This window comes from Spermophilus citellus (genome assembly GCF_964194105.1).
Source record: "Spermophilus citellus genome assembly, chromosome: 18".
Lineage (NCBI taxonomy): Eukaryota > Metazoa > Chordata > Mammalia > Rodentia > Sciuridae > Spermophilus > Spermophilus citellus.
This window is the reverse complement of record NC_138200.1, coordinates 12,056,306-12,084,171: the sequence shown is the minus strand read 5'-3', so window position 1 is coordinate 12,084,171 and position 27,866 is coordinate 12,056,306. Positions and strand designations below refer to the sequence as shown.

General features: G+C 50.9%; 1 protein-coding gene across 2 annotated transcripts in view; it reads left to right on the top strand.

The window, feature by feature from the left end:
- The window catches only part of GRIK5 (glutamate ionotropic receptor kainate type subunit 5), a 59,171-nt gene extending 38,658 nt beyond the window's left edge, over positions 1 to 20,513 (top strand). Inside the window, exons 13-20 of one of the 2 annotated variants that reach the window (XM_081274861.1) lie at positions 1,998 to 2,111; positions 2,294 to 2,403; positions 2,738 to 2,911; positions 12,415 to 12,580; positions 13,404 to 13,629; positions 15,497 to 15,625; positions 15,721 to 15,842; positions 19,524 to 20,513. In XM_081274861.1, coding sequence (XP_081130987.1) covers positions 1,998 to 2,111; positions 2,294 to 2,403; positions 2,738 to 2,911; positions 12,415 to 12,580; positions 13,404 to 13,629; positions 15,497 to 15,625; positions 15,721 to 15,842; positions 19,524 to 19,952 — 1,470 coding nt within the window. In that variant the 3' untranslated portion in view covers positions 19,953 to 20,513. Of the gene's footprint in view, positions 1 to 1,994; positions 2,112 to 2,293; positions 2,404 to 2,737; positions 2,912 to 12,414; positions 12,581 to 13,403; positions 13,630 to 15,496; positions 15,626 to 15,720; positions 15,843 to 19,523 lie in introns of both variants that reach the window. The other variant, XM_081274860.1, reaches the window with a different exon arrangement.
- The last annotated feature ends 7,353 nt before the right edge of the window (positions 20,514 to 27,866 follow it).

Here is a 27,866-nt window from a genome sequence, read left to right as displayed (position 1 = left end):
GGTTTGGGTCTCTGCCACACACCGGGCTTCTGTTATGCCTTGGAGCTGAGCTGACTCAGTGCTTAAGCTATATCAGGCAGGTACCAGAGTGCCATCACTTGTTGCCTTAAGCCCGCTGTTTGATCTGTGCCGCCTCAGCTCTGATTCATCTTTCGGGTCCGTGTCTGCTCTCCTGATCTTGGGGCATTGTCTTTGGACTCTCTTCTGGCCCTGGCCCTGGATTTCATTTGGCACATTTGCATTCTCCCTACTTTTAGGTTTGGTTTTTAGCTTGTGCCCCTCTACCTTGTAGTGCTTTTGGTGATCTGGGCTTGTGTTTGATCCCTGCCACCTATTCCTGCCTCTGGGTTAGGTCCTGGGCCTGGGCTGTCTCACTGCCATCCAGGGTTGTGCCTTGATTCCTGTGTCGTCTCGTGGCTGAGGGTTCTGTTTCTGGCTGTGGCTTCTCCCTGACTGCAGATGGGGTTAGGCCTGGGTTGTCTACACTGGCTGTACCCTTCTGGGGACTGTGTCCTCTCTCCCCATCCCAGGTTATGTCCAGGCCTGGGTTCCCTCCTGTACCCTGTCTCAGCCCCTTCAGGACCTTGGCTCATTCATTTCAGCCTCAGGGGAAACTCCGTTTTTGAATTTAGGTTTCAGGCCCCTCTGTCCCTGGCCCCTGAGGCTGGGACCCAGTTGAGGCCCAAGGGATGGAATCAGGTTGCTAAAAGGGGCATCCTGGGGCCCTGGTCTCCATCCTGGGACTGGGGATCTGTGGAGGACATGGTGCCTGACACCCTGTTTACAGATGAGCAAACTGAGGCCCAGAGATGTGAAGGTTGCCTGAGATCATGCAGAAAGCTGGGCATAGCCAGGGCTCCCACCTCCCCATGCTCACCTCACCTGCTCCATCATGTACAGGTGAATGCAAATGCTATGTGTATATGAGGGCATGTGCTGGGCCATTAGGGACTATCCCTGCGTGTTGCTTCTTCCGCCTGTGTATTGGCATGTGTGGGCGAGATAGTGCAGAAGTGACTGTGTAGTGCTCCTCTGTGCAGTGCGTGCAGGAGTGTATGTGAAGTGCAGGGATTTTTTTAGGTCTTGTGTCCAGCCCTTGGCTAAAGACCAGCTACTGTCCCCTTAAGCCAGAGTGAAATGGCCTTTTGGATCAGCCAACATGTTCTAAAAGGGGTTCCAGATACACCAGCAGGTCCAACCCACACCCTGCTCTCTGTCCCTCCCTTCACTGCTTAAGACCTGGACCCCAGCACCCTCCACTTGGGGCCCCACACAGCCTCCCCTGAGGTCATTTCAACTGAGCCAGACACTGTTCCTATATGTCTGGGGAGGCTTCAGGCACACATCTGGGTCACTAATGTCTTCCAGGGGCAAGAGAATAGAGGTCACATCCCCAGTTTGCAGTCCCCAGCAGCATCTTTTACTCACTAGTGCCTTTGCCTCAGTCTTGGTTTCCCCATCTAAAAAACGGGGCTGGGATTGGCCCAGGGAGCTGTTGGAAGGAGCGTACAAGATCATCTGTATGACTTGCTATCCAGCACGGAGCCTGGCACTTAATAAACATCACCCAGTGCTAATGATTAATGCAGAAGAGGTGAAACCAAGGCCTGAAGAGGTGACCAGTTATTTTATCTGGTGACCAGTTATCTTAAGGCCAGTCTCAGGCTGTCTGCGTGTCTTTGGGTTAGTAGGGGACAGAGGTGAGTGGTGAGTTCTATAAAGCAGGTCCCTGATGATACTTGGTAGGGGAAGGGACAGGGCAATGACTGGGATTGAGCAGCTGGGCAAGACTAGGGCAGGAGGAGGCCTAAAGCCAGTAGGAGCTGTGAGGGCTGATGATGGCCCAAGGTGGACACCCAGAGCCAGTTCAGGCTCTCGGCCCTTGTGATCCCTTCCTCTCTCTCCTTTGCCCCCTCAGTGGCACAGGTTTCTCTCTAACTGCCCATCTCTGTCTTCCTTTCCTCCCCCTCTGCCCTATCCTGCTTCCCCTCCAGCAGAAGGCAGACCTGGCTGTGGCTGCATTCACCATCACTGCTGAGCGGGAGAAGGTCATCGACTTCTCCAAACCCTTCATGACCCTGGGGATCAGCATCCTCTACCGAGTGCACATGGTAAGCTCCCAATGGGGACCATGGACTGCAGCCTGACCCAGGGGATAGGGACAGGGCCTGCAAGTGGGAACAGGACTCCTACTGGACCACAGATGGGCCCATCAGACTCCTGGCGCCTGACAGGGACCGGGGGTGAATATACAGTCCAGGTCAGGAGCAGCTCCAGATTTCACTCCCCACAGGGCCGCAAGCCTGGCTACTTCTCCTTCCTGGACCCCTTTTCCCCTGCCGTGTGGCTCTTCATGCTTCTTGCCTACCTGGCTGTCAGCTGTGTCCTGTTCCTGGCTGCCAGGTGAGTGCACTCTCTGCTGCCTAGGAGGGAGGGCAGGGACAAGGCATGAGCCCTTTCCCCTTATGGCTCTGCCTTTTGCTCTGTGGATCTCTATCTGGGCCATCTCCTTGCCTCTTCCCTGAAGAGGTGTCTCTCCATGTCTCTGTCTCTCTGTCTCTGTGTCTCTGCCTCCCTTTCTCTCTACCTTTCCTCTGCACGTGTGTCTCCATCCATCTTTCTCTTTCCCTCCCACTTTCCCATCTCTGCTCCTCTGACCACAGTGGCTCCATGTCCCCTGACTTCTACCCTTTTCCCCTGCACCTGGACCTATGCACCTGCCTATGTCTCTCCACAGGCTAAGCCCCTACGAGTGGTACAATCCGCACCCATGCCTGCGGGCACGTCCCCACATCCTGGAGAACCAATACACGCTGGGCAACAGCCTCTGGTTCCCAGTGGGGGGGTTCATGCAGCAGGGCTCGGAGATCATGCCGCGGGCGCTGTCCACACGCTGTGTCAGCGGAGTCTGGTAAGATGCTTTCTATCTGCCCGGCAGGGACTAGGGGTCATCTGAGTTCTGGAAGGTGTAGGAGGCTGCTTCAGTCCTCTGGGTGTTCTCCACCTCCAGCTATGTGGCAGGAAATGGGGTCAGACACTGAGCCCCAGCATGACTGCCCACTAGCCATATAACCTTGGGTAGGCCCCATCCTTTCTCCATGCCTCAGTCTCCTCATCTGAAAACTGAGAATAAAAAGGCTTATGTCTGAGGTCTGTGAGGATTCAGTGAGGCAGTCAAGGAAAAGCACCCTGTGAGCCTGACAGCCTGTGCTGACAGGAGGAGTTATGGTCACAACAGGAGAAACATCATCTGCTGTCACACACATTGCCCTGGTTATCATAGAGACTTAGAGTCCTTGAAGTCCCATAGTGACCTAGCATCCTGGAGAGAACTTATTTTTCCCCTTGGACAAGCTCCAGGAAGCCCCATGTCAGGGGGGCATTCACTGAGAACTCATGGTCTCTAGTCCACAGTTTTAAAAAAATGTGGAATTAGATGCCAACACTCAATGTCCAGGCAAATTCATCCAGGCACAGTGGCACATAACTGTAACAGCAGTGACTCAGGAGGCTGAGACAGTGGGATCACAAGTTCAAGTTCAGCCTTAGCATCTTAGACCCTCAGCAACTTAGCAAGACCCTGTCTCAAAATAAAAAATTAAAAGGGCTGGAGATGTAACTTACTGGGCTCAATCCCCAGTACCAAAAAAAAAAAAAAAAATGGAAAATTTACCCACAAATCTAGGAGACCTGTCAGCACTGACCGGCATCCCAGCTGACATCAACTTCAGGCCCACACTCCCCACTTCCATTACTCTCTGGCCTGGCCTCACATTTACCTCCCTGGTCTATCATACAGCAATTGGATTCAGCTGCAGTTCCTGCAACTAAAGAGAAAGTTTAGGAGGGGGAATAGTCTCCCTGTTTTATGGATTAGAGAGGAGTGGGTTGCTAAAGAGCATGCATTTGGCTAGATGCAGAGTCCCACCCCATGCCAGCCCTCAGAACTGCCCTGCCAGCCCAGCTCCTGAGGCCCTCCGTAGCCTCTCCAGGAAAACCCCAGGCCTTCTAGGACACATCCTCCTCCCCTCCTTCCCATTAGAATTTGTGCATCCATGGACATTCCACAGGGGTTTGTTGAGCCCCTCCTATGCCAGCTCCATCCCTGTTCTTCAAAGGCAAAGGTGTTGATAGTAAACAGGTAAACAATAAACACTGGGCTTCATATTTTATTTAATGGATCTGTCCCAGAGACATTATTTAATATACAACTGTTCAATCAAGACTAACTTTAAGAGGCAGCAGGTTTTTCTCTCTCCCAGCTAAGTGGATGCAACTATAATTCACTTAGTCCACTGGCTTTGAAACTTTCAAGTCTTTTTGCTTTTGTTTTCTGTTTTGGTGGTATTGTTCCAAAGGTTTGTATTGGTACTCACTATGGAGGAGCTAACTGGGGCTATAAATGTATTAATTGAGGAAACTATGAACAGCTGGGAAAACTTAAACTCAAGCATAAACCACAGTGGATGAGAGTTCAGACTTTAGCACCCGCACAGAACCCAAGTCAGAGTCCTGGATACTGGCTTGTGACAACATCTCATTTGTTCATGTTGGTTATTACCACAGATTACCCCAATGAAATTTTCAAGTCTTAATGATTTTTTTAAAAGTTTTTGAATTTGCATCATTTCAGATGATGCCCTGTATTTGTTTCTTATGGCTACTGCAAAATTTATCACAAATTTACTGGCTTAAAACACATTAAATGTATTCTAGAGGTCAGAAGTCCAAAATAGATCTCACAGTGCTAAAATCAGGTTGGCAGGGGTGTCTGGATCCTTCTGGAGGCTTTAGAGGGAATCCCTTTCTTTGCCTTTACCGACTTTTAGAAGACGCCAACATTCTTTGGTCATGGCCTCCTTCTTCCATCTTCAAAGCCAGCAGAGTAACATCTTCAAATAAATCCCCCACTCCCCCTGATTCTGACTTTCTTCTTCTACTGATAAACACCCTTGTGATTCATTGGGGCTGTCTGGACAATACAAGAGTAAGAGTATCTCCCAATCTTAAGATCCTTAAGTTAATCACATCTGCAGTGTTCCTTTTACCATGTGAGTTGATGTAATCATGTTTTCTAGGAAATAGGATGTAGATATCTTTGGTGGTGGCAGCAGGAGGAGGCTTATTCTGCTACCATACTGCTCAAGAGAAATGTATTGATATTTTCAATATAATGATGTATTAGATGCACATAAAAGTGCTGTTGAGGGGGCCGGGTTGTGGCTCAGTGGTAGAGAGCTTGCCTAGCATGCGTGAGGCGCTGGGTTCGATCCCTGGCACCAAATTTTAAAAACTAAATAAAAACAAATAAAATAAAGGTATTGTGTCCATCTATGACTAAAAATAAAATTTAAAAATTAAAAAAAAAAAAAGAAAATTGCTGTTGAGGAACTTGCAGAGTGCATGACAGAACAGTGGAGAACGGCCCCCTGAGGAGGTGCATGGGAGCCATCTCAGGGGCTACAGTGGAGTCATCCATGCCAAAGAGGGTGGGAGAAAGCCAGGTATGTGAGAAGTAGCTGAGAGGGCACTGAGAAGAGCCAATGCAGGTCAGGCAGAGGGAATCAGTGGCCTCTCTGCAAACCATGATTCCTGCTCCTTGGTCAGGGACCCTCTTCCTGAGGTTCATGTTCTCCAGCCAGGCATTCTTTGCCTCTTCCATTGCTATCACCCAGAAGCCCTGGGTCATGCCCCCTCTATCACTCTATGCTCCTCTCTTCTGTACCCCAAATCTATTCACACATTTGCTCATTTCATAAATGTTTGTTAATCTGCAGATATGACCCCATCATGATAATTCAGCAAGCCAGGTCCCTGACTTCCAGGGGCTGGCGTTCCTGTAGTAGACAGTAGGGGTTTGGTGCCATCATCCTAGAGGGCTTTGCTGAAGCCTAACCTGCAGTAGCCTGGCCAGACCTGCTTTCTTGTCCCCTGGTCTCCAGTGTCCACTTGGTCTGCAGCCTCCTGTAGCCACATCCAGGGGCTCATCATCATTCAGGACAGCTCTGCCTTGGAAATCAACATTCCAAGACCTCTCTGACCACAGCCCCGTCCCTCCCAGACTCTGTCTTGTTCCCTCTCCCTGTTCTCTGAGCCCTGCCTGCCTTCACATCCATCCATCTCCAGGTAGGCTCCTGGGCACTCTCTTCAGCCATTGTCCTCTACTCTTCCCCTGCTGCTCCTTCCCTCAAGCTCTCTTGGCAAGAAAACCCCCAAACCTCAGAGCTAGCTGCACTTGGCCTCTCCCCCTCCCCACAACCCCAGTTCCACAGGATCTCTCGCAGCCCTTATCCATATATCCAATCCCTTTCTTCCTTGTGGCTAATGTATGCCCTACTAGCCACCCACCACTGGAGGCTCTGTTCTTGCTTCTGGGATGCCATGTCCTCAGGTTTCCTCTGGCCACTTTGGTCCTCAACCTCATTTCACTGTGGATTCCCTTTGCCCTCGTCCATCCCTCAAATGGGCTTCTCACCCCACACCAGTGATGGTTCAGTGCTCGAAGACTCAGCACCTTCTTTTTATAACAACTATTCTTTCAAACTTCCTTTTCTACCCTGAAATTCAAGGATAATATATCTACAAACAGGCATAATTTTTAAAAAAGGAAGAAGAATATAACACCCTATTTGCAATATGAAGGAAAAAAGAAAGTGATTTCTAATAAAGTAACATGATGGTAATATGTAAATGCTTGGATGTTGCTACACCAGAGGACAGAATACCATGATCAGGTGGCATCTACTTGTAAGGAATAAGTCTGGAATGATAAGGAGTTTTCTTGTCCCCTGGTCTCCAGTGTCCACTTGGTCTGCAGCCTCCTGTAGCCACATCTATTAGAATTTTGTCAACCCTTGATATTCGATGTGGAAATAGTTAGCAAATTAGTGTGGCAAATATGAATTGCCACTAATGATATAGTTTGCTAATGCAGCTGATCTGAGCATCCTGACTCCAGGATTCAAACACAAATGGACCAGTCATCTGAGACATGACTTCCCAAAATGGTGAAGAGTTCTTGCCAGAGTACCAAACAAAGCAACATCCAGTTGTTTCTCAGTCTGAACAAGAGATGTATTCCTGGAGATTTCAGTTTATTTTCTAACTGCAAAAGGTATGTGGGTTTTCTTATACCAAAGAGACAGGCCTCATGGTCTCATGTCTGGATTTTCTCTCTTGTTCAGACTAAGCTGAGCATGGTCAGACACTTGCCACCTGCTGGACCCACTCTGACCAGCTGAGTTCCCCCACACTTCACCAAACACCTTCCCCACACACCTCCATGCATACCCCCAGCCAGAGACCACCAGTCTTAACATTTGGTCCAGGGCCATCTCATCTATGCCCTGGCTTCCCTTGCTTTCCAGATATAGATACTTCTGAAATCCTCATCTTTGACATCTTCATGTATCCACCCAGCTTGGGCTTCTTCTCTTAGGCACCCAACAGGCATCCCCAAACTCATTGTTCAAAACAAAGCTCGTGTTTTTGCTCCCAAATCTAACTCCCCATCTGTGTTCCTTCTGCTGTCTCTCAGTAAGTGGCCCCATCACCGTCTACCCCATCACTACCACCAGCCAGACAGGAGGTATCCTCAAGGACAAGTGTGGTGCCTGGTGTGTACAGGCACTGGTTAATTTTTTTTTAACTGTGACTGAACCCAGGGACGCTTTGTCACTGACTTATGTCCCCAGCTCTTTTTATTTTTTATTTTGAGATGTGGTCTCACTAAGTTGCTTAGGGCATCACTAAGTTGCTGAGGCTGACCTTCAACTTGCAATTCTTCTGCCTCAGCCTCTTGAGTCACTGGGCACTGGTTAATATTGTTTTAAAGAGTGAGTGACAGCATTGACCCATGGGTGAGTTGGGAGATACTTGGTTTCTGGAAAGGTTGTATTAGTCCCTGGGTTTTGTGTGTTGGGGTTGGGTTTTGTTTTACAGGAGGCTGTATTATCACTAGAAGGAGGACAAGGGGGCAGGATAAGACAAATGGCTGCCCTGGGGTCCTGCAGCCAGGCCCCTGGGTGCCTCTTCTCCCAAGTCAGTCTTGTGTCACCAAGACAATAAGAGCAAACGTCTGTGTGGCACATTTGCTCTCTCTTCCCAAAACCCTGTGAGGGAAGGCTTGCAGTTGTGCTTACTTCATAGGTGAGGAAACTGAAACAATTTCAAGGTCATACAGCTAGAGCCAGGATTTGGGGATTTTCCATAGAGCTTTCTATTATTGATTTCTAATTTAGTTCCATTGTGGTCAGAGAACACACTCTGTAGGACTTGAATCCTTTTAAAATTACTGCGACTTGTTTTATGTCTCAGCAAATGGTCTGTCCTGGTAAAGGTTCTGTGTGTACTTGCACTGAATGTGTATTCTGCTGTTGGGTAAATGTCAGTGAGGGCCAGTGGTTGACGGCGTTATTCAAGGCTTCTGTGTCCTTACTGCTTTCCTGTCTACTTTTCTTATCAGTGACTGAGAGGAGAGTGTTGGAGTCTCCACCTGTAATTGAGGAGAAATTGTCTATTTCTCTTTTCAGTTCTGTCATTTTTTGCTTCATGAATTTTGAGGCTCTATAATTAGGTGCATGAATGTTTAGGATTGCTGTGTCCTCTTGATGATTTGGTCCTTTTGTCATTATACTTTGCCAGTCCTATGAATGATCATTGTCATGACCACTCAACTCTGCCATTGGAGTATGAAAGCAGTCATAGATAAAATATAAATGAATGAATGTGACTGTGATCCAGTAAAACTTCATAGATACTGCTGGACATGTGGTGCATGCCTGTTAATTCTAATGATTTTGAGAGGTAGAAGCAGAAGGACTGCATTCAAGGTCAACCTTGGAACTTAGCAAAACCCTGTCTCAAAAAAAATTAATTAAAATTATTAATTAGATTTAAATTAAACTGAGCCACACCCCCAGCCTTTTTTTTTAACAGAGAGAAAATTTTTTAATATTTATTTATTTATTTATTTTAGTTTTTGGTGGACACAACATCTTTGTTTGTATGTGGTGCTGAGGATCGAACCCGGGCCGCACACATGCCAGGCGAGTGCGATACTGCTTGAGCCACATCCCTAGCCCCAACCCCCAGCCTTTTAAAATTAATTTAATTTTATTTTTTTTAAAGAGAGAGGGAGAGAGAGAGAGAGAGAGAATTTTTCAATATTTATTTTTTAGTTATTGGCAGACACAACATCTTTGTTTTGTATGTGGTGCTGAGGATTGAACCCGGGCCGCACGCATGCCAGGCTTGAGCCACATCCCCAACCCTTAAATTAATTTTATAAAAAAGGATTTAGGTTTGTGACTCAGAGTGTCCCTGGGTTCAATATTCAGTACCACAATAACTAAATAAATAAAAATAAATAAATAACTGTATAGCTACTGAGACTAAAATTTGAATTTTATATAAATTAGGTGTCATAAAATATTACTTGTCTTTTGGTTTTTTCCTTAGCTATTTAAAAATGTGAAAACCAGGGGCTGGGTTGTAGTTCAGTGGCAGAGCACTCGTCTAGTATGTGTGAGGCACTGAGTTTGATTCTCAGCACCACATATAAATAAATAAATGATAAAGGTTTGTCAACAACTAAAAAAAAATGTGAAAATCATTCTTAGCTTGTGGGCCAGGTTTGACCTGTGGGCAGTGGTGCATATCTGTAATTCCAGCTACTATGGGGGCTGAGGCAGGAGGCTCACGAGTTCAAAGTAAAATAAAAAGTAAAAATAGAAAGGGAAGGGAATGTAGTTCAGTAGCAGAGCACCTCTGGTTTCAATACCAGTACTGCAAAATAAATAAGTCAGTCATCTGCCAGCTTACTGTTTGTCCTATTTGTTCTTTGTTCCCTTTTTCCTCATTTCCTACCTTGTTTTGAGTTTATGATATCTTAGGATTCTGTTTATCTTCATCATCAAGTAAATATACTTCTATACTTATTTTAGTGATTGCTCTGGGTTTGAAATATGCATCTTTAATTTATTAAAAAATACTTGCAAGCTGGGTGTGGTGTGGCACAACTATAATCCCAGAAGCTCAGGAGGCTGAGGCAGGAGGATCGAAAGTTCAAAGCCAGCCTCAGCAAATGAGTGAGGCCCTGAGCAACTTAGCAAGACCCTGTCCCAAAATAAAAAGGGCTGGGGATGATGGCTCAGTGGTTAATCACCCCTAGGTTCAATCTCCAGTAAAAAAAAAAAAAAAAAAAAAAAAAAAGTTAAAGTAACATACAATTTCATATAAGATGTAAGACCCTTGCAACAGTATATATCCATCTCATCTTCCCACCTTTTGACTTTTATCATTTACGTTACTTCTGTATATCTTATGAACCCCACACTATACTAGTGGTGGGTGGGTGTATAAATAGTAAAGGTTTTTTTAAAAAGTTTTTAGGGGCCAAGGGTATAGCTCAGTGGGAGAGTATCTGTCTAGAATGCATAAGACCCTGAATTCTATCCCAGCACCAAAAAAAAAAAAAAAAGAAAGAAAGAAAGAAAGAAGAAAAAAATCAAATGTGGAATATGCCTTCTATATTTACTTACATGTCTACCATTTATAGTGTTCTTCATACCTTCTTGTGCATCCACATGCCCATCCAGTATTATTTTCCTTTTACTTGAAGAGCTGCTTTTAACATTTCTGAAAGTGCAGGTCTGCTGGTAACAAACTCTCCCAGCTTTGTTTACATGAGAGATGTTTTCACGTGTGATCTTTGGAGGATGTTTTTATTGGATTTGGAATTCTAGGTTGACAGTTTTGTTTTGATTTTTCTTTCAGCATGCTGTTGCCTTGTTTTTTGGCTTGAATATTCTCTGACAAGAAGTCTATTGGAGCTATTATTTTTACTTCTTTACGTGTAATGTGTCCTACACATACACACACACACACACACACACACACACACACACACACACACACACCTTTATCTATTCTGGCAGCTTTTAAGCTTTTCTCTTTATTACTGGTTTTCAATAATTAATTATAATGTGCCCTGGTGTATTTTATATATAAATGTGTTTATACTGCTTGGGGTTTATTGAACTTCTTGGGTTTGCATGATAATAGTTTTTGTCAAACTTGAAAATTTTTTAACCATTACTTCTTCAAATATTTTTTTTTTCAGTCACTGCTTTCTCTCCTCTCTTTCTGGGACGCCAATCATAATGTCCTTGTCTACCTTTTTCATCGTCTTTGACCACTTTGAGTCTCTTTCATTCCAGGGTCCCTTTTATCCTGTACCTTTATATATCTGATTATTTTTTTAATTAGATGATAGATATTGTGAATTTTACATTGTTTATATTATAGCGTCTTGGACTTCTGGCTAGGGAAGTCCAGGGAGGTAGGGAGAGAGGATGAACCTACCAGGAGGATTTAACTTAGCTCAGTGATAGAGTGCCTATCTAGCACCACAAAAACAAACCAAAACATCAAAAGAGTCTTGGACTTTTTCTGGCAGACAATTAAATTACTTGTGAATTATTTTGATCCTTCCAAGCCCATATTGAAGCTCTTTTAGGACAGGTCTTGTGTTGTCTTTAGGGCCCATGTAACCCAGTTTCCAATATGGTGTACTTTGTGTTCCCTACTGAATATCTCATATATTCAATGAGGTCTCTACTCTGGCTGAAGGAGCTCAAGCAATTCCCAGCCCTGTGGGAACTCTGGGAATTGTTTTCCCCTTGAAATTTGTTCTTGTCTGGCCCCATGGAGTTTCATCCATGCACTTACAGATTGATATTCAGCCAAAGACTCAAGGGGACCCCAGGTTTCTGGAACTCTCTGTGTAGTTCCCTCCTCTTAAGTATTCTGTCTCACAAATTCCAGACATCTTGCTCCGTCCACCCTAGCTCCTATCTCCATCTCCACAGCTCTGCAAGATTGCTGAACCGTTTGGATTTCCCTTCCAGGTGCTGAGTGTGTAAATTAAATCCATTGGGCAGCCTATATGATGATGTCTCACTTCATTTCTCTTTTCTTAGGAATCACAGTCCTGAGATGCCTATCATTCTCTATAGTTTCCTATATCTGTACAGTTTTCTGGTGGTTTATGGTGAGAGGGTACTTTTTTATGTAAATGTATTTTTAGTTGTCAATGGACTTTTATATTTTAAATTTGTATATGGTGCCGAGAATCGAACCCAGTGCCTCACACATGTTAGACAAGTGATCTACCACTGTGCTACAACCCCAGCCCCATGAAAGGGTATTTCTCATACCAGGAAATAGAAGTCTCTGGAATGGATATTTAAACCTAAGGAGTCTGGCTTCAAAATCCACACTCCTAGTCAGCAGTCAGCCTGTTGAATGTTGGGGTCCCTGTTGATGAGGGAGGTACCACTAATGGAGCACATGGTCACAGGTCAAAGTGGCAGGGATGGCTCCAGCCTGCAGCTCATCCCTCCCACCCCTCAGGTGGGCCTTCACCTTGATCATCATCTCCTCCTACACGGCCAACCTGGCCGCCTTCCTCACTGTGCAGCGCATGGAGGTGCCTGTGGAGTCGGCTGATGACCTGGCAGATCAGACCAACATTGAGTACGGCACCATCCACGCTGGCTCCACCATGACCTTCTTCCAGGTGGGGCCACTGGGAACCTCAGGCTTGGTGTTGGGATCCCTGCCCTGCATAGCATCTCTGAGTGGGGCTGGGCAGGGCGTCCTGGATCAGAGACTGATGATCAGTGACGGTCGGGAGGTACGGGAGCAAAGGACACACTTGCTCTCATGGGGAGTGCTGCTGTCTGGCAGGGGACAGGGAATGGGGACAGGGAAGCAGATGTGGGATCTAATGTTGAATCAGTGCCATAAGTAGAGGACAAGCAGGGCCAAGGAACTTCTAGAAGGGTTAGAACTGGGAATATCATCCAACAGAGAGGAAGGAGGGCCCTAAAAGTGAGAGAATACACTCTATGTATTTGGGGTAAAAGAAAAGAAAGATAAAAGCTTGGCAAGGAGGTTTGGGTTAAAGACTCAAAAACCTCAAAGGCCAGGGAGAGCACTTAGATTGGACTCTGCACATGGGCAGTGGGGAGCAAGGGGTGACAGTTTAGAGTTGGACATTCCCCCTGGTCCAGGTTGGGGTAGACAAGTGTTCTGGAGGAGGCTGAAGCTGGGTGGGGCCACTGGAGGGTTAGGGGAGAGGAGACAGGAGTAGGTCTAGGAGGTTGCTGAGCCATGAGGGCTGTGAGGCATCCTGGGAGAGGGGGCATGGGGATGATTTGGACCTGGCTTGGACAGTTTGTCTAGTCTCTCTCCTCTGTCTTTGGCTCTTTCTGTCTTGATCTCATCTCTGTACTCTCTCAGATTGAGGGAGACATCCTGGAGGGTAGGGTACAGGGCTTGGGAAAGGACATGGGTGGAGAGACCCTCACCTGTCTTCCCCTTGTGCTCCCTCTGCCCAGAATTCTCGGTACCAGACGTACCAGCGTATGTGGAACTACATGCAGTCCAAGCAGCCCAGCGTGTTCGTCAAGAGCACAGAAGAGGGCATCGCCCGTGTCCTCAACTCCCGCTATGCCTTCTTGCTCGAGTCCACCATGAATGAGTACCACCGCCGCCTGAACTGCAACCTCACCCAGATCGGGGGCCTCCTCGACACCAAGGGCTATGGCATTGGCATGCCGCTGGGTATGGCTTCAGTGAGGATGTGGAATGGGGCAGGGGCCCTTTGTGTCTGAAAACAAGATGTGTGAGCAGGCCCGGGACTGGGCCAGGGCCGCCTGAGGCTGGCTGAGAATTCTGTGTGTAATCTTCTGGCTGTGTGGCATTAGGCAGGTGTCATCACCTTCCTGTGCCTCTGTACCTTCCACCTGCAAAGATGAACCCAGGAACAATCAGTTTTAGACTCCAAGGGCTGTTGAGAGAATTCAATGAGGCTTTGCTGTACAACTCAGTACATGTTGGCTATGAGGCTTGCTGCCTTTCCTCATTGGCCCAAGGGGCCCTTGAGGGAGAGGACTTGGTTTTATTTGCTTCATATTTTCTGCACCAAAGCCTACAGTTTGGCTCAGAGAAGGTGCTCAGGAAATAATATAAATGGATGGATGGATAGAAGGAAGGTATGTATGTAAATGGAAGGAAGGAAGGATAGATAGATGGCTGGATAGGGGAAGGAAAAAGATAGGGAGGAAGGAAGAGAGTTGGGAAGGGAGGAAGAGAGGATGAACCCTCCATGGGAACTTAACATGTTATTTTATTCTTCAGTTCAGGACATGCTTTTTCAGGGCTCAGTGCTAGAAGCGTACCACTGATTTGTCTCCAAATGTTGACATTTTGGCTTTTAAAATCATGTGTGAGCCATTGGTGCTTACATTAGTTACCTGTAACTGCACAGAAATTCTGAGCATTTTTGCATGAGAGTACATGCTGTTCTAGAGAAGTAGTGTAGCCTGGTGCCTTGGGGACAGGCTTTAGAGTCACATCAGCCTGGTTTTAGATCCCACTTTCCACCCTGACTCAGTACATGATCTAAGAGAAGAGCATCGCCTCATTCAGAAATATCTGCTTCAGATGGAAACCTTTGCTTCACAGGGTCATTGCAAGGCTTGAATAAATTCTGCAAACCCAGGGTCTGGCACATAGCAGGTGCCTAATAAACATTAATTACCTCTACTCACCATATCCCTACTTCCTGGCATGTGACAGATGTTCTATGAGTATCTTAGTAAATGAAGGAGTGCGTACAGAACAGGATATATGGGGTGTTTGAGGCCCAAGGATGGTTCAAGAGGAGAACACGAGGGTAAGGAGAGAGGTGTTGTGAAGAGGAGGGGAGAATGGGGATCCATTCACTCAGCAGATTGGTCTGATGTCCTCACAGGTGCCAGACCCTGGGCTGGATGCTGGGCAACAGAGAGAAGATGCCAAGCACCCCAGCCCCTCCTACCTTCCACTAGGGCAGTAGGCAGCAGAGATCATAAACATGTAGCTGCTGTGTCATATGACGTCAGGTGGTGATAAGTGTTCTAGCTGAAAATTTAGGGGAAGAGACTGACAGAAGGGGGTTCTTGGGCCATTTTAAATAAAGTGATCAGAGAAGACCCTGAGGAACCAGCATGTGAGCAGAGATCTGAGTGAAGTGAGGGAAAGAACATTCCAGCAGAGCCAAAGGTCCTAAGGTAGGACTTTGCTAGGCTGATTTGGAACTTGCAAGGAGGTCAGTGTGGCTGGACCTGAGAGAACCTTGGGCAGGGGTACCAGAAAGTGGCTGCCTGAGAATACAGGCTCTTGTAGGCAGAGGGAGGGGCCTTGTTCTAGCAGCAGTGAGGGAAGCCATGGAAGAGGTTTCAGCAAGGGAGGACTGATCTGATTGCTCCTAAAACTGACTCCTGGCTGCTGTGTTGTGAAGAAACTGGGTAGGGGTGGGGAGAGGCCACAAGGAAGACCCTGAGCAGCATCAGGGACTGATGGAGGCCACCGTGAGGGAACAGTTGGGTTTGGGGCAGGTAGGGCCCCAGGGCCTGATAGCCAGTCCCTTCTCATGTGCCCGGCCCAGGCTCCCCATTTCGGGACGAGATCACGTTGGCCATCCTGCAGCTCCAGGAGAACAACCGACTAGAGATCCTGAAGCGCAAGTGGTGGGAGGGAGGCCGGTGCCCCAAGGAGGAGGACCATCGAGCGAAAGGTCAGCCACCCCTGCATGCGGCATGTCCTTCCTGAGGACCTCCTTGCAGCCCCATGCCCACACAGCCCACTCTGTGGCTCTCCCCTAACCCCCAGGTCTGGGCATGGAGAATATTGGTGGCATTTTTGTCGTGCTCATCTGTGGCCTCATCATCGCTGTCTTCGTGGCGGTCATGGAATTCATATGGTCCACAAGGAGGTCAGCAGAGTCTGAGGAGGTGAGGAAGTTGGCCAAGGGTGGGGCATGAAGCACGGGACCCCTAGGCTGGGGCATGTGAAGGATGTGGCATTGGAAGCCACCTGGTGGATGGTGGGGAGCTGGGGAAGGGGGAGGAGGAGTACAGCAGGTAAGGAGGGGCCTGGAGAGACTCCTGTGGTTAAGGAGGTCCCAGGAGAGGTGAGAGAGCAGGCAAGGAGACAGAGCATCCAGATGTGCAAGGATAGAAGGAGAAGAGCCCAGGAAGAGATAAAGATGCAGGGAAAGGGGATGGGGGGGAGAAAAGTGTGGCGAGCCACAGAGGCCATAAAGCAAGAAAAAATTAGAGGAGAAACAAGCCACAGAATGCAGACTTGATGACCAGTCTCATGCTATAGTCAGGATCACTATTTCCAGAGGGCCTAGGTGCTGCTGGGTGACACCTCTGCTGTTCCAGACCCATTCATGTTCCCACAACCCAGACTGCTAGTGCCCCTTTTCCTTGCTCTGCCAGCCTCCAGATCCTCCTCCACTTCTCACTTCCAGCAACTGACCTCACAGGTACACCCCAAAACCCCAGCCCCACATCCAGCCCCTCGCATTCTCTACTTGTCCCTTCCACTCCTCTGAAGACAGCCTCTACCTTTGCCCAGATCACCCCCTCACCTTCCCAAGGACATCCCTCCAGTGCAAGGCAAGCAATATTGAGTCTGTTTATACCCCCAGGTCTTTCCTCCTGTGTTGCACAGTCAGCTGTCTTCTCTTTATTGGATCAGCAGTCAGCATACAAATGTGCTGTAACTCCTCCCACCCTAAAGAAGTCCTGTCTTGACCCTACTTCTCCTCCCAGCCACCATCAGATCTCTCTCCTTTCCTCTGCCTCCTTAAGAGGGTTGTATCTCCCTGTTCTTTCCAGTTTCTCTCCACCCATTCACTATTGGGCCCAGCTTCTGTCCCTGCCCCTCTACTCTTTTTTTAATATATACATTTATTTTTTAATTGCAGGTGGATACACAATATTTTTATTTCATTTTTATATGGTGCTGAGGATCGAACCCAGGGCCTCTCACATGCTAGGCGAGTGCTCTACCACTGAGCCACAACCTCAGCCCGCCCCTCTACTCTTTAATGAGTGACTTCCTCATCTGAAATCCAGTGCCCAAGTCTCAGGCCTCATCTACCTGGGACAGCAGCAGGCTTCAGCACAGTTTATCACTCTGTCTCCTCAATACCTTTTCCTCTCTGCTGATCCTTTGTTTTCCTCCCGCCTCTCAAGTCACTCTCCTAAGCTCCTTTGTTGGGTCCCTTTCTCCCCAGGATTTGTTGGGGGATCCCAGGGCTTGCTCCTCTGACTGTTTCTCTTCTCTGTTTTTCTCTATTTCCATAGAGGTCCCAGGAATGGCTCTTAAAACTTTCTGTGTGCTGATGACTTCTATGCTAGTTATTCATTGTTACCATAATACCTTTACTGCTTAAAACAGCAAACTTCTGTCAGCTTACAATTTCTGGGCCAAGAACCAGGCAACAGCTTAGCAGGGTGGTTCTACCGCCCTATGTTGAGGTCACAGTCTTGGTGTTGGCCAGGGCTACTGGGATCTGAAGGCTTGATGGGGGCTGGAGGGTCCACTTCTAAGATGGCTCACTGTCCCAAATATATCCATGATTTTCATTTATGGAGAGGACTAATGACAACACAGGCCAGCACCAATGAAAGGAGATTCTTAGCCAGGAGCAGTGGTATATGCCTATAATCTGCGGGACTAGGGAGGTGGAGGCAGGAGGATCACAAGCTGGAGACTAGTCTCATCAACTTAGTGAGATCCTGTCTCAAAATAAAAAATTAAAAAGCATGGGGATGCAGCTCAGTAGCAAAGTGCCCCTGGGTTCAATCCCCAATAAGGGGAAGCGAGTATGGAGATAAAGATTCTTATTATGTTTCCTGAGAAGTGGGGGTAGGACATCACATAGGGCCACAGGAGAAGCACCAGATTTGGTCAGGAAGTAGAAGCTGCCCAGAGGGGAAAGACTAGGCCATTAGTTTTCCTGCAGTTTCTTTGGGCAAGGTTGGGCAGGCAGGCATAGGACTGGCCAGTTTGAATCGGCCAGTGGACTCTAGACTATAGGGGCTGTCTCTAGTTGTCTTGTACCTGACCTGGAATGATTTAGGGCAGGGTAAATATTGGGGGTACATGAAATTAAATTAGGTGCAAGGGGTGAGTAGGAGTATAGATAGACTCAATATTGCTTGCTGTGCCTCTGATAAGCTGAGGAATCCTTTGCTATCTAAGATTTGGCTAGTTCTGGGAGGGTTAGTCCCTCCCCAGCCTGCAGGATTTTGAAGATATTAAAACATCCTAAGACAGAAAATAAAACACATGATTAGTACATTCAAAGGCAGTTGGTAGGATGCCTCAGTTTCTTGAACAGTGACCTCCATGGTCCTCATGCCATGGCAGCTGACATCCCCCAAGGCAAGTGATCCAAGAGAGGAAGAGCAAGAAGTGAAAATGTCAGATGACCAAATTCTGTTGGTCCCACAGACCAACCCTGATACAGAGAGGATTACATGAGACGGGTAGAATCTTAGAGACTGCCTTCCATAACCCCCAAGTGTGTATTTCCCTGAGCCCAAAGTTTGTAAATTCAGCTCCATACCTGACATCTCTACATGGACATCTGGTAATATATGCATAATGTATGTGTTCACCACTGAGGTCCTGCACACCCACCAGCCAATGCCAACCTTCCAGTTGCTCAGGCCAAAAGTACATGGAGTTATCCTTTACTCCTTCCTCTCTTTCACCATCCTTTTGTCTCCACAGCTGTCACAATATACCCAGAGTCCAGCCCTCTCACACCACTCTGGTCTAGCTAATACCACCTCCTGCCTGGGATATTGCAGTAGCCTTCTAGGTGGGCTCCCTGCTCTTGCCTCCCTGTAGTCTGCTGTTAAAAACCTCAAGTGATTCTATGAAAACCCAGCAGTTGTCGGCTTCAAACTTGGGAGTCAGTTGGCAAAAGCCTTACAATGGCCTACAGGCCTTCCCGAGCTGGCCCACACTTCACCTCCTCTCTCTCCCCCCTTTGCATGCCCCATTCCTGCCACTCTGACCTGCATCACTTCCCATCCATACTGTTTATCTGTCTTCCCTACTTAACTTTTTTCCAAAGCACTCATCATCATCTAACATACTACATACATTTACAAGTTTGTTATTTTCTGACTCTGCCTACTTGACTATAACCTTCATGAGGGCTGGGACTTCTGTTTTATTCTCTGCTGTGCCCAGGACAGTGCCTGGCACACAGCAGCATTCAGTAAACATGGCTTGCACTGTCAGGAGAAGATGGGAAACGAGGAGGAGGGAAGGACTAGAGGCATCAGAAACGTAAGAGGAATAACAGGAGTCTGAATTGGTGAGGGCAGGTAGGCTCAGGGACAAACCCAAGGAAGATGGGAGATGTGAGAGAGGAAGAGACAGAAACAGGAGATGAAGGGCTGGTGAAGAGAATGGGTGAAGACAGAAGAAAGAGGAGGTGTAGAAGAAGATGGGGACGGGGAGAGAATGCTGAGGATGTGCAGATGGGAAAGGAGTAGAGGAGTTGGGGGCATGGGGAGAGGCTGGCTGGGAAAGGGATGGGATGGTGAGGGGAGGGATGGTGAGGAGCACTCCAGAGGGTGACCACCCTGCGCCGCCCTCAGGTGTCGGTGTGTCAGGAGATGCTGCAGGAGCTGCGCCACGCCGTATCTTGCCGCAAGACATCGCGTTCCCGCCGGCGCCGACGCCCTGGCGGCCCTAGCCGGGCCCTTTTGTCGCTGCGCGCCGTCCGTGAGATGCGGCTTAGTAACGGCAAGCTCTACTCGGCCGGCGCGGGTGGGGATGCAGGCGGCGCTCACGGAGGCCCGCAGCGCCTCCTGGACGACCCGGGGCCCCCAGGTGGGCCCCGGCCCTCTGTCCCCACCCCCTGCACGCACGTGCGTGTCTGCCAGGAGTGTAGGCGCATCCAGGCGCTGCGGGCCTCTGGGGCGGGAGCGCCGCCGCGTGGCCTGGGCGCCCCCACCGAGGCTACCAGTCCTCCTCGGCCGCGGCCCGGCCCCGCCGGCCCCCGTGATCTGGCCGAGCACGAGTGACCACGGGCGGGGCCGGGTGGGTGCCCGGACTGACCCTAGGGACTGGGCCTGCCCCAGGCCCCGGCCACTCCCGCTTCCCTAGCGGGAGGGATACAGGACTTGGGGCAATGCCCCCGACGCCGCGATTTTGCCTTCGGTTCCCTGTGAGATCCGAGGCCGGGATCCGGAGCCGGCCTGCGCCCCCTAGTGGACTCGCGAGAGGGCGCCACGGACTCCCGCACTCCGCCCCGCGCGGCGGGAAAGAGGAGCACAGAAACTGAGAACTCCAGGGGCCCGGGACTGCGGGGGGGCCGTTCCCAGAGGCAGAAAACAGTTGGCGGGGAGGATCCCGCCCTGGGACTGCTCAGGCGTCCCAAGACTTGAAGCTGCCCTCTAAACTACTGGAGGTGGGGATGGCCTCTGGACAGATGGGTGTCCCCTGGCGCCCCTCCGCTCTTCTCTTTCTCTCTTTTTTGGGGGGAGAAACCTCGGAATTTCTATGAGACCCCCAAGGGAGGGGGTCAGTTGGGCCCCCATCCCTACCCCTGCCACATCTCAGTCCCTGTTGGAATAAAAAAAAGAACAAAACCCCAAAACTGGGGATACCCGGGTCTCATTTCCTGGGAGTGGGAAGACATTGGAGGCTTGGGTTCCTGAAGTCGGTCGAGAACCATAGCCTGGATGGTCACTTACACACTCTCCACCCTTGGCCCTGCCTGCATCCAGCAGGTCAGCCCAGGTCCCAGCAGCTGGCTCCTCTCCACTGACCTTCTCTCAGGACAGAGGGAGGCTGCCCGACAGAGACCCTGAGACAGATGGAGAGATGCAGGGATCTGGAAAGGCAGAGACACGGGGAGCAGAAGACACAGAAAGACAGAAACCAGATGGGGCTGGGGGAGGGGAAGGGCAGTGAGCTGTTCCCTGTGTGAAGCATTGAGGGGGCACCTATGGTGGCGAGTGTGTGCCCAGGCCAGAGTGATTCGACGACTTTGAGATCATGAGCGTGTGTACTTTACTGAGGTGGGCCCTTTCTGTCCGTGACCGACCCAGTGTTTGGCTGAACCTGTACCTCTCCAGCCCAGAAGAGGGGAGTGAGGAATCCCGGAGGCGGGGCGGTTGCTGAAGGGCTGGTTGAGCAGGGAGAAGGGTGGGTCTGCCTCTTGTCCCCGCCCTCCTCCGCCCCTCTGGAGGTTTCTGTGGAAACTGCAGCTGAAAAAGGACGAGTGAAGGTCAAACAGGGAGAGCCAAAACGAGGCCGAGCAGAAAGGGGAGAGTTGAAGGGGCGGGGAAAGAAAGAGATGGGGCAGGGGTGGAGGAGACCCTGCGGGGGGTGAGTAGGAGAAAGAGGGGCCAGGAAAGGGAAAGAAAGGGAGTGAGGCTGCGATGCATTGGAGGAGAGAGAGATGTGGCAGAAGAGGAGTTTCGGAGATGAAATGGGGAGTTGGGTGAAAGACAGGAAGCCATAGAAAACTAAACAGAGACCAGAAGGGACCAGAGCGGTGAGGAAAACCAGACAGAGGGTCGGAGAGTGCGAGGCGGAGGCTGGACGCGCCCTTTCAGCAGCCGGGCGAGCTCGGGAGCTGTCCGTTCAGCACCCGACCGCCAGCCCGGAGTACAGCCGCGCCCACGCTCACATCCAGGGTCCGCCTATCTTCCGTAGTAGTCCCTCTGCCGGCAGGACACACCTCGAGAGACCCCTCCCGGCACACAGTACCCCATGCCGGGCTCACAGTGCCCCCAAGTTTCCACCTGGCCCCTTCTGTGTCTCAGACTTGCTGTATGTGTGCCCTTCAGGATCAGCACCAGCATTTCTGTTCCCTCCACGTCTTTTAGACTCTAATCAATGCCTCTGCCCTTGGGTTGGATTCTGTTGAAGGGCCTAGAATATGATTGCCGACATTTATGGCCTCTCCCCTCACTGTCCCAATACTATAAGGCTGGTCTCCTCTGGGGTCTCTCCCCATTTCTGAATCCTCCTCACCCACCAAGTTTCTGATCTGAGCCTCTCCCCATCTTTATCACTGAGTCTTCATTTGACCAAACCTGTCTCTGCCTGGCTTAGTCGCCCTGTCTCTCTGTCACCTTTACTGAGTATTTCTGTTGCTATCTCCCTGTTTTCTCATTTCTGCCTTTGCAGATCTCTACATCTTTTTCAGTCTGTCTGTCTGTGTCAGTCTCTCTCTGGCTCTGGACTGTGTCTGTTTCTCCTTTTATGTCTCTCCTTCCATCTCTCATGCAGAGCTCCCCTGTCCCCGTCCATCCTGGTGACCTTCCTAAGTCTTCCCTCCCCCTACTTCCGCAGAGCCTGGCGCTGGGAGCACGATGCACAGTCATCAGTCTGGCTAGGCTTGTGTCTGAGAAAGGAATGCGTGAGGGGGGACCTGAGCCTGTGTCTGGGGTAGGATGGTGGAGTAGGATGGTGGGGTAGGCCACCCCCAGCCCAGCTGGAGAGCAGGAGAGCATAGATCTCCTAGGATCTATTTCTCCCCCATCTTCCCAGGCTTCCCTATCTCCCCAGTCCTATCCTCACCTGGTCTAGTCCCAGACCTTCAGGCCAAGTTGACAGGGAAGGAAAGGGATGAGTGTAGACATACAAGTTGTCCTTCCCTGGGGAGGGGGTTGGAGTTGGGGAGGGGGTGTCTAGTAGCAATGTACCTGGGTTGAAAGATGTTGCTCCTCCTGCCTCTCCCAGTCTCCATGGCAACAGCCCGGTCTGCCTCCTTTTGCTGCAGAGTCAGTCTCCCTGTTACCATGGCAACAAGGGACAGCGAGAGGGACTGGGGACAGGTCAGAGAAAAAGATTGGGGTGAGGCTCTGAGTGCTGGGGAAGTCCTCCTTACCTCCTTCTCCTTTGGCACTATCCCTGAACCTGTCCAAAGTCATCTATGTGGCTCTGAGTTTGTCTCTCCCCGTCTGTCTCTCACTTTAGCCTTCAGCCTTTCACACATTTCCCTGACCAGGTCCTTGACCTTCACCCACTCCCACACACCAGGCTCTTCCCTGTTCCTAGCCTGTGTGCCTCATATCTCCACTTCCATAGATGGGAGGGATATCCATTCTTAGAAAGCTACAAGGTCAGGTGTTCTCTCTCCACACCCCCCTCTTCTATCCCCAGGGAGAGTCTGGGATGTTCCTCATGGAAGCAAAGTGGTGTTGGGAGTGGGAGTGGAGGTTATGACTCCTCAGGTCCCACGGGGTGGCTGATGGTGTTGCGTGTGTGTGGCAGGCCAGGTATGTGGGTGCCGGCTGTGTGTGTGTGTGTGTGTGTGTGTGTGTGTGCTTTCTGTGATGGGGGTGTGTCATGTGGGTGGGAGTGTTAGGCTGTGTTTGGAGGTGTCACAAAGGTGTGCGTGATAATGCTATAATATGTGATATGTGAGAGGTGTGTGGGATGGTGTTATGTGACTTATTTCTGTGAACTGTTGTACTGTGTGTGAGTGCATGCATCTTTTTGTCTGTCGTCATTCACAACAACAATTTGGCAATTTTGTACTGTGGACCTTTGCTCGTGCCCAGACATACAAGGGAGCAGTGTGTATGATAAAGTGTGTGGTGCTATGTGATGGTGTCTAGGTCCACAATAGCTCGTGTGTCCTGTGATGTGTCTGGAGGCCTGAGCATGTGTGATGTAAAGGTGAATCTTGTTCATGGGTTTTACATTGTGGGTCTCTGAGATGGTGCAAGGTCAGATGCAGTGGATGGGTCTGTGATGTAGCATTCTGAGGGTGTGGGACCTACATGGCGCTTTTCAACTGTGCCGATGATTCTGTTGTGCTTTGATGGTTTTGCAAAGCGTGTGCTCTATGTGTGTTTCCTTCCTGTGTGAGCCTCTGTTTGTGCGATGGATAGTGTTGTAGGTGAGGGTACAGGCTGGTGTGTGATGGAATGTGACTGTGGTGCATAACTGGTGCTGGGCACTTCCTGGGCCTCCTGGTGTCTCCTAGCTGTGTACTCTGTAGTTATATCTCCTATATCTCAGCCATGGCAGAACGCACACTGGGGAAGTGGGCAGTCTCAGGACTCTTCCTCCCCACCTGCAGCACCCCTCTTCAGTTTGGGGTCTTCCTTGCTTTCTTGCGTCCTCCAGCTTCCTCTCCTGCAGCACCATCCCCCTGAACAGCACCAACCCAGACTCCAGCCCCACCCCGCCACACTGCATAGGGGGTGCGCTGGGGCCCCTGCCTTACTGCGGTGGTTCACTCGGGCTTTCCCCCTACCCCGCCTCCACCCCCTTCAGTGGGTCCCTCTCCTGGTGGCACACCTCTACAATGAGGGGATTTCTGCAGCGCTTCCTCTTCTCAGAGGCCCCACCCTCCATAGAGGGGGTCTCCGGGATCCCTCCCCCGCCTCCACGCAGTACTCCCCCCTTCCTAGTGGCGCCTCCACTTTGCAGAGACGGGGTGGGGGTGGGGGAGGACAGCTGCAGTACCGGGGGCGGGACCGCGGGCCGTCCATCAGCGCAGCGGCGCCCCGGATTGGCCGGCGCCGCCTCCCCCTGCGGGCGCTGGCATATGAGGAGGCGGAGGCGGCAGCCGCCGCAGACTCTGTGCGGTGGGACAGACAGACCGAAGGCTGCACGCTCCGACCGAGGCGCGGGCGCTGCAGAGGCCCCCAGCCCGAGCCCGCGCCTGAGCCCGCCCTGAGGCCGCCGCTCGCCCACTCGCGCCTCTCCCCACAGAGCCGCCAAGATGGGGGTAGGTGCTGGGGCCAGCAGGGCACTGTGTGTGTGTGTGTGTGTGTGTGTGTGTGAGAGAGAGAGAGAGAGAGAGAGAGAGAGAGAGAGAGAGAGAGAGATAGATTGTGGAATCAGGGACATTGGGTGTGTGCGGAGGCCGGGGGCTCCAAGACCCCTGAGCTTTGGGGCCAGGACTTTGGGGAATTGTGACCCCGCTGACCCAGCGGGTCCGTGTGGTCGTGCGGCCGTGGCTGGGGGGAGGGGGGACGCAGGGCTGGAGGGGGTCTGTGGCGCATATTGGCTTGGCTTTGTGTGCGGGGATCCGAGGGGTCATGGGCTGGCTTTTAGCATCTCTGCCTGACCTTGTCGGATGCGTGTATGCAGTTGCAGGATTGCGTGCGGCATGACAGCGTGTGTGAGCTCCTGATTTTGTCAGGCCCTGGCTGCACTGTCTGCCCTCATCTGTGGCCCCAGTGGTGTCTGAGCCTGTGCGAGAGCTGTGTTAATGTGTCTGGGTGTGTCAAAGCCCCCTGATCCCCTGGCTGGGTGGAGATAGGTCCAGGCTGGGAAATTGGGAAATGGACATCAGATGACCTCTCTTTCTCCTTCCAGGCCTGATTGGGGGCACTCCGAAGTGCACCCGCCTGGGGCTGCAGAGTGTGTGTGCAGCCCCTAATCTGGGGGAGCAGATATGAGGGGCTGGGAAGAGGGGGAGGAGCAAGAGGACCATGGCTGAGAGTCTGAGCCCCTGACTGAGGGTGTGAGAGTGCAAATGTGTGGTGGGGAGCGTGCTTGCCTGCTTTGCCCTTGCCTCTGTGTCCCTGTGTCCTTCTCTGTCTGTGAGTCTCTCCAGCAGATGCTGCCTCCTTCCCTGGCTGACCACCTGACCCCTGCTGCAGCCCTGGATTCCTCCCTGTGTGTCTGGGTTGGGGTCTTTGGGGTGGGGAGTCAGGGAAGGAGGTGGGTGGGTTGAGGTAGGTGGGCCAAAGAGGATCAGGATGGGAAAGATGGATAAGAGGAAACATGAGAGATAGGGAGAAAGATGGCGGATGGAGGCTGATGGGCCTAAGGATGGAGGTGGGGGATGGGGCTGCAGATCTGTGGGTTGGGGTGGGAGGGGGGTGGGGAGAATTGGGTGGGGGGAGGACACAGGGAGAGAAACAGGGAGGTGGGAATTAGTGATGACTTTCAGGTAAGTGAAATGGAGGAGGGGAGCATGGGAAGATTGGGGGAGAGGGCTGAGGCCAAGATGCCTTAGAGAAGGTAGGGGAGGGGGGAATCTTAGGGAAAAAAATGGGGATGGGGGTGGGGGAAGCAAAGGATTTAAACATGAGAGGGAGAGACAGAGACACAGAGAGGATGAGACTCCAAAGGAGACAGACAGAGAGAAACATAGACATAGAGACAGGGACATGGAGACATAGGCAGAGAGCCATGGAGTGGTAAAGTGGGACATGGAAAAGGACCTGGAGACAAAAAGGAGAGACACAAAGACAGACATTTCCCATCCAGATACAGCAAAGTCAGCGGGAATGATAGGAAGAGGAGGCAGAGGGCAGAGGGGCGCCAGGGAGAGGCACTCAGAGACAAGGGCCACAGGCACCTGAGGTGGAGCACTTGAGAGGTGCAGAGGCTGAATAAGCTGTGCCAGCATCCAGGAGGGAGACTGCTTGGAAAATGGCGTGGAACCGCAGATGCTGGCTACAGGGAGAAAGGAGTGTCCCCACGCTCAGAGGTGCTCCCTCCCACAGTGCGCCCATCTGGGCCTCCTGCCTTGACTGGGAAAGCCTCAGTTCCCCCACTGCAACAGATGGAAATTGCCCCCAAGGCAGTCTGGCCATGGCAAGGACAATCAGGAGCCCAGACTCACCTACAAGGGACCCGGGAGTCCCAGCTTTCCTCCCTGACCCAGAAGTCCAGATCCCATCCCTCCCCACCCCCAGAGTCTGACCTCCAGTCCTCCTCCCTCTTTCCCAGGAGTCCAAACCTCAGCCCTCCTCCTTCAGACCCAGGAATCCAGCTCCCAGCCCCTCCTTCTGATCCAGAGGTCCAGGCCCCAGCTCTTCTGCAGATGCAGGAGTCCTGATTGCAGTCCTCCTCCTTCTGTCCCTGGAGTCAAGACCCTAGCCCCTCCTCTCTCTGACCCAAGAGTACAGGCCCCAGGCCCTCACTCAGAACTAGGGTCCCAGAGCCCATCCCTCTTTTCTTAGACCCAAGGGTCCAGGCCCCAATCTTCTTCCCTCAGATCCAGGGGTCCAGTCCCCAGTCCTCCCTCAGACCCAAGAATCAGGCCCAGCCCCAGCTGTCAGGGACCCAAGCAGCAGTTGCCTAACCTTCCCTAAGACTTCAGGGATTGATGGCAGACTTCCTGCCCCACTTCTACCAGACCCCCATCTGTCCTTGCTCCCACCTCCCTGCTCACTTCTCCAGCTTGACCTCATGACTTGCTATCTGCACATCCCTCCATCCATGTGGGGAAGCTGAGACCTTACCCCTAGCACAGAGCTCAGGATGGAGGATCAGCTGCCTCCATCTCCTCCAAGCCTCTATGCCTCTGTGTCTGAGACGCAGTGCTGCTGCAGGGCTGGCCAGGGGCCAAGCCTCCCTCCCACCCCTGAACCCCTCCTTGGGACTCCCCCCAGACTGCAGCCCTCCCTGCACCCCTAGACTCAGCCTGCAGGTCTGGGGCAGACAGCAGGCAGTTCAGGCCTCTGCAAGGTCATGAGGAGATTAGCGCTGAGCCGCGCTGAGCCTCGGATCCCAGCTTGGCTGTGGGCCCATAGGATCTGTCAGCAGCCCTCTACAGGCGCCTGGCCTCAGCCCACCCCTCCTACCTGCATGGGACACTACCCTCCCCATCTGCCCAGGCCCCCAAACTTGAAGCTCACTCCCTTCCCCTCACACCAAATTCAGTTCAAGCCAGTTCTGAGGCTTCTGCCTCTTTTTCCTCTGTACTCCAAATCATCCCACTCAGCTCCTGCTCAGTCCTCCAGAGACCTGGCAATGCCCACTCTGGTTCAAGATCATCTCTGGCTCCCACCTATCCCCAGGAGAGAAGCCAGGGTCTTCATCAAGGCCCTCAGGACTGGCTGCTTGGGTACAGCAGGCTGCCCACCCCGTTCAGCTGTGACCAACACCTGCAGTGCCCTTTCCTCTCCCTCTGTGCCATGCTTGTGGAACCTCTCAAGATTTTCTGTGTCCTTTGCCTGAGATGTCCATGGAACTGGAGAAAGGCCCAGAAAATAAAGCCAGCCCAAGTT